The sequence below is a fragment of the Xiphias gladius genome, chromosome 9 (genome assembly GCF_016859285.1).
Source record: "Xiphias gladius isolate SHS-SW01 ecotype Sanya breed wild chromosome 9, ASM1685928v1, whole genome shotgun sequence".
Lineage (NCBI taxonomy): Eukaryota > Metazoa > Chordata > Actinopteri > Istiophoriformes > Xiphiidae > Xiphias > Xiphias gladius.
Window position 1 is genome coordinate 6,543,477 of NC_053408.1, and position 12,746 is coordinate 6,556,222.

A 12,746-nucleotide genomic window follows, 5' to 3' on the forward strand; every position below is an offset into this window, starting at 1 on the left:
AAGGAAATCAAGACAAGAGCCACTAAATGATCTGAAAATGTCAGAGTTTATGTTTTTGTCTAACTTTAATTTACCTTTAAGTTTCTTTTGTATCTGTATTGTCACAGCACACATTAAGATAAATCATTTCACTTGAACAGTAAAAATAACACTCACTTAGAGACATTCTATCAAAAAACATAATTTGTGTTTGAAAATATCTGCGATCTTTCACTTGTTGAAAGAAAAATTGACTTTGACGAATGAGTCTCTTCAATGAATGATTTGTGAAAACCTATTTTTGTAGGTGTAGCAGCATGTAGGGCTTTTCTCTTTCTTTCCTCCTTGTTTTAGCTGTCCTCCTCCTCTCAGTTTTTCCACAGGCCGTCTAGTGTGGGCCGCACGTTGAATGCAAACCCAACTAATTACTTCCACCCAACCTCTCCTCGTCTCAGCTCCAGCAAAACCCCATCCCTAACAAACACAGGAACAATATGAGTTGTCTCTCTTGTGAATGCCAAGTACCCAGAGCTGAATGAGAGCATTTATTACCCTTTTTAATTATCAAATAGCAGGATGTCTTTCCCTGTAAACAACTTCTCCCTTTAAGCAAAGCACAGAGTAATTAAACCAAAGGAAATGGGTAGCGCCTGCACAGGAGATATTTGCTCCAAACATATTGTGTAATGTGGTCTTGTTTTGTTTGGCTGATGAGGTAAAAATCGAATGTATCAAAATAAATGAGTGAATTTATCTTAGTTTGTTCGTTCTTTGCCTTAGAACATCACATTTCCCCTTGCGGTATGGATTAGCTATATAATTCCATGGCTTTAATAGGTTAACAAAGTATCAGTCCTATTAGTGAGGTATCACTAAGAACAACAGCAGTTGTGGAATACCACACTCCACTCCGCACCAGAAAAGCTACTATTTCACCTCTGGGCACTCTAGTTCTGGCTGTTTTCCAAGCTGAACTGTTTACTTAGAATGGACCTCTTCACCGACACCCACACTCACTACTCCAGCTCGCCCACACTGTCCCCTCTCTGTGCTGTGTTGCTGATTGGCAGCACAGACCAGCCTCGTGTTTAGGCTAATCTCACCCTTGGCTGCTTTTTTTTTTTTTTTTTTCTTTGGGAAAAAGAGTAAAAGTTGACCAAAAGCACCCAAACGCAAGCAAGATTCTGTGCTGTATTCAGCAATAAGAAAAGTCTATCAATACTTTATTATTTAGATTATAATGTGGAGGATATAAAAACATTATCATCTCCTCAGACTGGTATGTTACACGACTGGCAGCTTTGCAAAACATGAGTTACAGTTACCAGAATGGTACGCAATCACCAGCTATTGTACCTGTTATTTATCAGTGCATAAATTATTATTTTGAATGAAAAAGTTTTCATTTAACAAGACTCAGAGTTTACAGCCATGCTAGCAGCTCTGTGAGGTTTAACCGAAGCAGAGAAGTGCATTGAGCTAAATGCTAACTTCAGCATGTTTGACATGCTCACAATGACAATGCTAAAATGCTGATGTAAGCAGGTATAACGTTTGCTACGTACACCATCTTAGTGTAGTGTGTTAGCATGCAAACATTTGCTACTCTAATTAGCGCTAAACACAAAGTACAGCTGAGGCTGATGGGAATGTCATTTGTTTTGCAGGTATTTGTTCATAAACGGAAGTAGGCTACTGGACAAATAGAAAAATTGACCTGAAAAAGCAGCTTGCGCAGACACACACACACACACACACACACACACACACACACACACTCACACACATTCACACATTTACACTTGCTAACACAGCTGTTTCCCCATGACTCTTCCAGTGCAACCACTGAATAGCTCCACAAGAGCAGCAGTTGACTGGCTGGTTGAGTGCCTCGCTTCAAGCAACAGAAAACTTCTATATTTAGACATCTTTCACCTCTGTGATGATGAACAATTCACAACTGTTCAGAACTGAGCATCATAACCAGGAAACAAGTATAATAAAATGAATGTAAAGAAACTGAGTTAAAAGTTGCTGATGATATTTCTTGGAGTTGATGGCAAGACTACAAACATAATATCTATGTAGTAATCACTTCACGATTATGAGTTTCTTGCTCAATAGTGGAAGAAAAAGTTTTTGGTTCATTCGCGTAATCTTACATCCCCAAGCTCACTTTTATCAACCTATTAGGCAAAAACTTTCATGTAATGTAATTTCTTTTCATATATACATGTTTTTATTCTACAATGATACTCTGACTTTCTGGCTTGGTACTCCTCTCCCTACCGCAGCACTGCTATACCTTTCATCTCAACCCCCCTCCTCTCCCCTTGCACCCTACAGGTTACTGGCACCATGGGCGGCATGAAGAGCAGCTTGCACCAGCACCTCGCGAGGCTGGACGAGATCTTTGCCACGCGGGGCGACTACGTGCAGACCCTGCAGTTCATGCAGCAGATGGCTGACAACGTGATCAAACAGCTGCTGGGCCTGCCTGACTGGGAGGAGGCTAAAGTGAACCTGGCATCCATCGCTGATCAAACGGCAAACGTAGAGTACTACAGGTGAGTAACGGAGAAATACACTGTGTCTGGCTTTTACAGTAGGCTACAAGGGTGGCCAGGGGCTCTGTTCACGCACAGCGCTGGTGTTGTCCCCCATTGTGCGGGTTTCTAGTTTAGCAGGGGGAGAAAACCGCCAAAAACACCCCCCTCCAAGTGAAATTTCACCCAAGCTTAAAATGTTGTTTACTTTTGCCATGGATTTTTTTAATATAGTGCACCCAGAATGTTGTGGGAGGCAAAAATGTATATATGCATTTCTGAAATGCAAATGAGTAGAGAACAGCTTTATTAACATAGTTATTAATAATTCTTCATACAACGCCAACCATAGTGGTGCTAGTTAATTGTGGAGAAGGCATCTAAGCATAAGGGAAGGAGGTATTTGATCAGCCAGGAGTGACATATCACAGGTTTATGAACATTACAGTTACAATTACAAAATATGGATATATATACTTCTTAGAGATGCAAGATATACCTGTAATATAAGTGTATCTTGCATCTCGGTGAAGTGTATAATATAGATTTATAATATGCTTCTTTTTATAGCTGCAATTACTGAGCAATTTATCAGTTGAACACACAGTTGAACAGATAATATGTGTGTAGTTTTTTTCATTCTGCGTGTTATGACCTGAATATATCACACGATATTCAGTGGATGCGATGAAATAATGTGGTTGCATGTGTGTATCACCCACTTGTGTGCATCCGCATCTACCCTGCATAGACCCGAATGATACAGGGCAGTAACAACTACAGAATATTGAGAACTACTATGCAAGACTTTGTCACATTACTGTTAGACTCATAGTCTTGTCATCTTAGAGCAGAAACAGACCCATGGCCTTTTTTTTTTTTTTTTTTGCCCTTGTGTAGGCTCAGTGGTTATTTATGTGGAGTCAGCAGGAACAGACAGGCTGGTGTGTTTGTATTGATCCGTAATGTGACGACTCCGCTTTTCCGATAATTCAATACCGCGCATAGCGTCACACTAATAGTGCAGGCAGACCGAGAGCTGACCGCCAGGCATTGTAAGATGTTAATGGACTAATTATCACTGCCTCACCCCAGCAAATAGTTTCCCATGTGTTTCATTGGACCTATTAGGGAGTTGTTGGGTCAGTGCTGACTGTCTATCTTCAGTGTACTCGCTCGGAAATATTTTGTTTACTTTTTTAGCTCAGTCATAAAAAATGCAGATAGCTAACACAGACCATCATTCATTCCAGGAATGTTTCCACATTTCTTTTAATAGTGGCCAATAGCTAGCAGTTTTAGCTATTTTTATTACTTCTTAAATCTAAATTTTCTTTCAGTGTTTGATGTTGACAACATCACTACGTTTTTAAAATTTTAGCTATAAATAGTTCCTAAATCTAGATTTACTAATGAGGGTACCATACAAGCCTATTTCATTTGTTCAAACAGATCCTTTGTCTCAATTAAGGGTTGCTGTGATTGTATTACACCCCTACTTTGTGATTTGTTGCTGCCCAGACAGGAGAAATCTAACATAAATTGAGTCACATATTGCTGCTAAAGAGATCTGCCCTGGGCGGAAAACAAGCCATTTTTCAACCTGATACTGAAGTCCAAGGTTGGACAAACATCTGCCTCCCTACTATTTTTACCAGCCCTCACAGATTTACATGGAGCTAATATTTAGATGACAGTGACCTCTGAGCTCTACGCGAGGGAGGTTTTTGTCACGTTGTCATTATCAGCCTTTTAAAATGAAGCTAGCGCATTTGGAACAGCACTCAGCTGTCCAACACAATTTCTTAAAGAAAAGTGCTTTTCTATTATACGTTCATGTAACCTACCCCATCCTCACATGCCTCAATGCTGTACTCGCTCACAATTAGATTTAGATAACACAGACACACACGGTGACAGCGACATCCAAGAGCCTCCATGTGCATGCTGATGTCCCAGCTTCTTTTGCCGTACCCTGCCAAGAAGGGGAAAGAAGAAACGAGAAAGAAATCGCAAGGAGGTGGTGGCAAGGGAGAGAAGGGCAGAGGAGAGGAAAGGGGCTGAAAGCGAAAGAGAGAGGGAGAGCAGAGAGATTAAAGAGACTGGATGAGAGAAGGAAGAATAAAGAGAAACATAGAGGAGAGCATGAGGGATGGGGGAGATGTGGGAAGGATTCTGTAGAGTGATGGAGCCAGATTGATGGCAAGTACAAAGCGATGTTGGACGGATGAGTGCAGGAGGAATGATGGGGAAAGAGAGGAAGATGAACACTGATGGAAATGAATAGATGATGGTAATTGGAGGAGATGAAAGGAAAAAATGAAGCAACTTTAATTAGATGTATAGATTACTAGTTCAGGGTGAAAAGGTGATATAGCTGCCTCCCCAGTCAGTTTTTTTTTTTTTCACAACATAAAACATTCAGCCATATGGATTTGATTCCATTCATTATTAACCATCTGTACAGGGCTCGCTGCGTCCAGTCACAAACTGACCACAGCTCACGTAACAGATGGATACACTGAGGAGGGCAGTACTGGGCGGGAGTACAGTACACCCCCAAGCACGAACACACACTCATATGTGCTTCAAATGACAGCTATTGCATGTGCCCGTTGAGGTGAAAAACAAGTGGGGAAACTCCCGCCTTTTGGTTTCTGACGCCTACTTGTTTTCTCAAAAAGTCAAAAGAGCTCTACAATTCTGTGTTTTTACAACGTGAATCTTATTTGTGTAGGTTTGGCCATCGTTTCTGTCAGTTTCTAACTCTCCAAACCGCTTTGTTACCGTTGCTACGCCTCTCTATTAAAGCATGGCACGTAGGGTGCTTTACAATGATAACAGGGGCAGGTTTACTACGCAAAAGTGAATAAGTATTTTGAAACAGTTGGTATTTGATTTTACAACAAAATAAACAAAAACAGGCTCATCATTTGTAGCTGACAACCATTGATTTTTTTTTCAGCTGAAATGACGACTGTTGCTAGCAGATTCTATTAGCTTCAGTTAGCTAGCTAATTACCACAAACTCTGTGCGTTAGCATAAAACACCGTCTCCAGCTGACACATGTTTATGCTTCCGGCTGACTCGTTTTAAAACCAGAACCATGTAAAAGGGCCTTAGATACGCACTTGATGGTTGTAACATGATGACAAGAGCCAGTAATCAATGTAGTAGAACAGCGTTTTTCTTGTTTTGCATGGTGGCTAGTCAGCCTTAGTAGTATGATTAAAAATGTGATTAAAATGTCCTTAAATTTTAAAATAATCCGATATTGATGCTTAATATAGAAATATATACTTGGACAAGGAACACAGAGGTTAGTTTTATGCTTTATTTTTCAAATTATTTTTCAAAAGCTGTAGGTCAGAGCCAATAACATTAGCCCAAACTCTGGTATAGCATCTTGGTTCTCACACAGTGCATGTGACGGTCCTGAACAGGACTTTTCTTAGCATAACGTGGCTTTGAAAGTGAGGTTACTATTCTAACCTTATTTGTCCCTGCTGTCTAGTAAGCTAGTCAGCAGGGCATGCTAACGTTGGCAGCTCACACAGATAGACACACCGTTTGAGTGCAATGTTTTTTACCAATAGGAATTCTGGCAAAAACTGCAAAATAAATTTTAGGGTTGCAGTAACCATAATTTCCCCAACAAAACTCTCCATGCTTTGCCAAGACCCAAATTCATCAGCAGCAGTTTAATTTTCTGTCTCTGTCTGTCTCTGCAGGTGGCTCACCTACCTGCTGCTCCTCATCCTGGACCTGATCATCTGCCTGCTGGCCTGTCTGGGCCTGGCCAAGCAGTCTCGCTGGCTGCTCACCACGTGAGTCTAATATGCCCTGTAAAACTGAGCTATTTACAAAGGCACAAGCTGCTTTTTTGTTTACCATGAAAAGTAGAAATCTGTTCCATTTTTGTGGTTTTTTTTTAATGTTTTTTCCCCATCCCACACAACGGGAAGGAAAGACAAAGATTGAAGAGGCAGGGGCAGAACTGATGAGAGAAGAGGTGGATTGGCAGATTAGCGGACTAAGTAAATCAGAGCTCACTGGGAGACATGAAAGGAACAAAATACATTAATTTTGTTTTTGTCACATTAGTGCTGCAGCAGCTGCTACAGATTCTATTACTTCTCCAGATGTTACAACACTGAACTGAATATGCACATTATAAAACAATGCTCACTTCTCCAAATCAGCCACTAGATTATTCATTGTACATTCTCAAAGACTAAAACTTTCAAAAACTGGAGTTTCTACCACCTATGGGGCAGTTAAACACACTCTCACCTCGTTATCCTGATGAAGATCATTTGTATTTAAAAGGATAAGATGAATTAGTATGAGTTGGTGTAGACAGAGGGAGCTTGAGGCAGAAGTTACTTCTCTTCCCTTCGGAAATTGCCTGTGAACAAGGCAGCTAAGTATTAGATCATGTACTTGTGCAAACTCCGCCCGAATAGCCCTGTTATTTTTGCCCCATTTGCCTTTTAGCATTGCCAGCGGTAGGCTGAGCTTGCTCAGAGTGTTGCCGTCTCAATAGCTTTGCTCTACAAATTGGATTTGAGAGCTGTGGAGAGATGCAAGCGAAGCCATTTGATGTTATCACTATAACTTCCTGAAAACTGTTATTCCAGCTTAACACTAGACCTGCTTTAAATGGCTTCAGACATGACTAAAATTCGACATCAGAACCAATGTACCGTGTCTCCAGAGCCTTGTATGGCGTGTGATTAATTATTTAGCTTTGTATTTTTAGGCCTTTTTTTTTGCAATTAATATTTTATTGATTTTATGTTATTATATATATTGTGGTTTTTATATATATAATATAAAGACCGTCAGTGTATGTTAAAACAGGCAAACATGGCATAAGAAAAATTATTAGTGATAATAATAATGATCATTATTATATCACAATGCTCTTTAGATAGGAAGAGTTGTTTTGGCCTTTTAAATGGAGGCACTAAGAGCTGAAAGAAATTTCAATGAACACAGGATGTTGGGATGTCAGCATTATGTCATAAAAAACACACACATGGTAATACATGTTGTACTGAAAGATGATATTACAGCTGATAATACATTACACACAAATACTGAACTGTACGTACAGTATACTGTATATTCACAAGCAGTACCTCTGCTTTCATTGAATCTCCTTATAGCATATATAGCTAATGTGTGTCCATCTTTACTGGGGTGTGTTTTTTTTTTTTCTTTTCTTTTCTTCCTGCTTTAAAGGAGCTTCCATGGAGCATGAAATACACCCAAGCCTCCATTTATCCAGCCAAGCGTCACTCTGTCTCTCTCGGTCAGTCAGTCCAGGGTGTGAGTGGCGCTAAACTGGCCCTACGAGCCAGAAACCCACCCCCACTTCAACCCACCCCCACCCCTTTGCACAAACAAGATGAGTCAGTGTCAAGAGTGTCTGCCCCTCCAAGGGATGCTCTCTTCCAGCAGAGTGGAAGTGGTTGGAGGCATTTGCGAGGAGATTACACTCCGGGGGCCTACCGACTCTTTCTGATGCTTCTAGCTGACTCTGTTTTAGCGTGAGACACAGTAACAGCTTAAACAAGGAGACACACCCACATGTGATATCCACAGACCTAGCATATCAATGAGATCTGCTTAAATCGCAATGAAACTAAATCACGGCATTAACAAGGAAAGAAGAAAAATTTATATATTTACTGCCTGGAGGAAGCAAGTGGTAATATAATCTCTGTGTAGAAAGTAATAAAACAGTTTTAAAGGGAAAGCCAAAACTGTTCAGGTAACCTTGAATGTCTTAAGTGCCAGCTCACTAACACTCTATCAGCCTGAGGAAATGGCAGCTGAGTTCAGCAACTAGTTTTCCACTTGTGCAGCTAAGCTTCCTGATCGGATATTTGCTTTCTCAATGAAAGTATTGTCAGTTTGAAACCAGATGAATGAACTGTTTAAGATAAAAGTCAAGAAGACTACAAGTCTCAACAGAATCCCGCTCAGGCAATAATGTCTTTTTGAAATGAGTCTTATATACGACTTATTTGCAACAGTAAATATGTTTTGAGAAAAAAACGTACTGCTCCCTGAACTACGCTTTTATCAATATAATGAGGACATGCTTTTAATTACCATGTCTGCCAAATGTTCACCGACAACAAATTTCATTTGTCCCTGCATGACATGGCCTGATTAACGTTTTTTATTGTTATCTTTTTGTGGTCTGGATTAAGAATTCAACAGTGATTGGAAGCATGAGACCAGAAAGTGTTTCCTTTATTACCATTAAACAAATTTTTCCATAACTTTAACCAAAGCTTTTGTTGCCTAGGCCTTGTCACATGGGGGGAGTCAGGATGCAAACGCTGGTCTTTGCTGCCCCATGCTTTGTACGCCTACGGTCCACCCCAACTCAATCCCTGCAGCAAAATAGCGTTTCTTAAACTCAAAAAAGTTGCAAGTGAACATAATCCAGTTAACACTTGCGATGCCCTAAAAAGTATTTGAAAAAAAAAGGGGGGGGTCGTCTACAACAACTGAGTCGACATTTTCCGGTCACATTGGTCGGTCCAACTTTTAGCCCCATGTAGGTATGTTTTGTCAATATAGTCAATATAGGGTCACATCACAAAGATGTGACCATATATAAATATATATCACAAAGATATGGTCACATCACGAGAACTGTGATGTTGAGGAAAGGCAGTTAGCTTGGGAGAGGAAAACTCAATAATTCAGTGAAGGCCAAGTGTTAAGTGTTATCTTGATAGTTAAGAAATTCTGCACATCAAAGCCACGTTCTGTGAGAAAGCTGTTATGAGATGCTCAAGACACAGAGAGACGGTATAATGAGGTGCATTCTAAGTTAGCCACTATCGGTAAATGGTAAATGGACTGCACTTATATAGCACGTCTCTAGTCTTATCGACCACTCAAAGGGCTTTACACTGCATGCCACGTTCACCCATTTGCACACACACCCATAGCCATCAGGGTAATTTAGGCTCAGTATCTTGCCAAAGGAATGGAGGAGCCGGGGATCGACCACCGACCTTCCGTTTAGTGGACGACCCGCTATAACAGAGCCACAGCCGTCATTGCCTGAAATGACAGTCACAAGGCCGAAGCCAAAATTAGTACTTGAGAGAAAGATGTGATTATAACAGTGGTTTACGGTGAAGGAGTCTGGTTGTTTTTCACTTGAGAAGAAAATCTACTTCCCACACTGATTGGATTCAGAGTGACTTGACCTCATCCACGGTGAGTGCATTTGCTAGTATGATCTGCCCTGCTCATTGGCCTCTGTGACTTTTTCACTCGATGTGCTCGGTTTACACTCGATTTGTTGCTATTCTGTGGAGCTTAGTGAGTCCCCTTTGCCCACCAGAGCACACCACTGAATGCAGTCTTGCTTGGTTGGAATGTGACCTGCTGGCACTGAAGGGGCGATCAGAGGGCACCGCTCCCATTTGCCCGGTCACACTGTGTCGTGGTTGTTTAAAGAAGCTCACACAGTCCAGTATTGTCCACCCCACAGCAACAAATAAAAATGCATGACCTGGCAGACACACAGGCCAGTAGTCCCCAACCTTTTTAACTCATGATCCTTTAAAAAAAAAAAGCCGTTTCTTCTTGTGCCTCACATTATAGCTAATAGCCTTAGTGTTTACATAAGTTGTGACCAGTTCTACCAAAGAGGAACTTTTTCTGCTCGGATAGTTTTATTTGAAGGATTTTTAGAAGCCTGATGAGATGAAAGTTTTCAATATTTCAAAAGAAAAAAGCGTAAATCAGAAAGAAGCCCAACAAAAAAACATGATTTTGTTTAACAGACTTCTCTTCCTATCCCTTTGATCATCTTGGGATCCCTCAAATTTCTATGGGGACTGCTTTGACAACCCTGACCCATTGGTTAGATTGGGAACCACTTCCACAGACATATGTATGTGTAAACAGAAAAATGAAAACAAATAATTTTCAGACTCTGTGTAGCCTTTCTCTCCTACCTACTGTAACTATTTACCCGTTAAGTGTCAGGGCTTGGTGAGGGCTTTGTATCAGAAGGAAGGGGGGAGACAGTCCTGCTTGAAAAACTGATAAAAAGGGAGGCGGAAGGCAGAGAAAAGATATGGGAGAGAGGGCTAAGGGAATAGAGAAAGTGAGAAATGCAAAAAAGATAAAGGAAGAGGCATAGAAGAGGTGGCTTCAGTGTTAGGAGCTCACTCAGTATCTTCACTGCACATTGTGAATTGGATTAGCCGTGGAGCTGGAGAACATTATGAAGATGAACAGGCTGGTGCTAAGCCTGGACATGCATATACAAATTATATTTAAACAGCGGTGGCATTCTGTAAGGGGAAAATCCAAAGCTCCACCGTGGTCAAATCAACAGGAGATGACTGGATTGTCTGGAGATCATTTCACCTAATGAGAGCTGATCTATGATAGGACCAGTGTTCATCTTTTAATGGGTATTGATCTTTTATCTTACTGAATACACACAGACAGGCACATAACTGCTCCCCCTGCATGCAGAAATAGACGCCCAAATCTTCAAATCTATCTTCATTTCATTTTACACGTCTCCGATGTCATTTTCTGATACTATGAGATCATCAGGGAAGGAGCCCTCTGTAAAGTAAAAGCAAATTTTTTTATAACCTCACGGGTGCAGGAAACAGCCGTCCACACAGGGGGCTGTAATCGAAATGTAGGCCAACGGAGTGGATATGCTCTGCTGCTTGGACGCTGTTGCAGCTGTATATTGAGGCTGCAGAATCAACTCCCACAGAAATAAACATGACCTCCGACTCGCTCTGCTGATGACAGGCCTGTGAGATCACCACTCCTGCCCCCTCGAGGCTCATGCTGTTTCCTTTCAATAGCAAAAGCCAATTTGAAAACAATTCCATTTGCGTCACTGTATTCCCTCTGTAGGATGCTGGAAACTATACTAACTGCAACATTCCACTTTTTTTTCTTTGGGTTTGACCTTGTCCATGCATTTCTCATCAGTATGTACTATAGAATTTGTCCTGTATCTTAAAGCATGTTATTTCTTCTTATGAAAAGACCAACTTGGAGCGGCTCTAAGAGATATTTTTATAATAACATTGGATCATACGACCACTTGCAATTTTCCTCAGCTCTACAGAACTTTTATAGTGTCCAGGGCCCACCATTTGTGTGACTCTTTGTCTTTTTAGGGAGCAGCAGGCAGCTTTATTCATCAAAAAGGCTGTTTAATAAAAACACTATTAGCTACCTGTCCAGCACCAAGTGCCAGGCAGACAAAGTTAGTGCTAGCTGCTGAACATAGCGGAGCATTTAGCAGCTAAAGAGCCAGATATTTTCCGTTGGTGGACCGTGGAACAGAGCTAAAAGAGAGTGCGCTTACATTCATTACATGGGCACCGACACAGCTTTAAGTGAATGCTAATGTTGCTCCGTATGAGAAAAAAGGCAGCTGTTTACTAACGGGTTTGCCAATATCAATCTAAAAGGTGATTTTTGTTTTGTGTTTACGGCTTGTTTCAGTTTTGCAGGCTTAAATGTCGAACCTTAGCTACTCTCCTGGTTTTCTAACGATGCGATTTAAGAAATGAATAGCGTCCCCTTGTAATCAATACAAATTACTGGAAAGAACTTACTGCACATTGGGATAAGTGAGGTAAATCATCAATCATTGTGTTTCAGTTGGAAAAATGCCAAGGTTTACTTCATTTGGATAAATGGCAAGCGTTATCAAGCCATCAAGTCCTGGTTGTTGAAGCTCCGGTTAACCTGCATTTGATTCAGTGATTATTGTAGTGAGTTGGACTGTGACCTCGCTGTGTCTTTTTGTCTCTGCAGGATGATGGTGTTTGGGGTGCTGACACTGGTCCTGAGCTGGACATCTCTGGGAGCTGAGCTGGCCACGGCTGTGGTGAGCTGCTTCACCTCCTCTCATCTGGCTGTTTGACCCAATATAAACTGGCATAAAGTGGTCTTCCATCAATTCTTATCATGCCTGACAGTGATGATAAACTGCTTTAACCAGACGCGCACTGCACTCGATAAATGTCTTTCACGGTGTTGGGGTAGGGGAGGAGAGATGATTATACGATGTATTCATGCGGTGCCATATGTTCTTATGTGTATATACATGCATGTGTACATACTTGCTTTAAAAAAAACATTTGCATGGTGTCAGTAAATGAGGAAAGGTAGCAACTATCTGAACATCACAT

The 12,746-nt window shown here is 41.0% G+C and overlaps 1 protein-coding gene across 2 annotated transcripts in view; it reads left to right on the top strand.

Moving 5' to 3' along the window:
* ttyh2 (tweety family member 2) overlaps positions 1-12,746 on the top strand; it is a 55,895-nt gene that overhangs the window by 30,382 nt on the left and 12,767 nt on the right. For both annotated transcript variants that reach the window (XM_040136114.1, XM_040136113.1), the window contains exons 4-6: positions 2,326-2,546; positions 6,258-6,353; positions 12,370-12,442. In XM_040136114.1, coding sequence (XP_039992048.1) covers positions 2,326-2,546; positions 6,258-6,353; positions 12,370-12,442 — 390 coding nt within the window. The remainder of the gene's footprint in view (positions 1-2,325; positions 2,547-6,257; positions 6,354-12,369; positions 12,443-12,746) is intronic.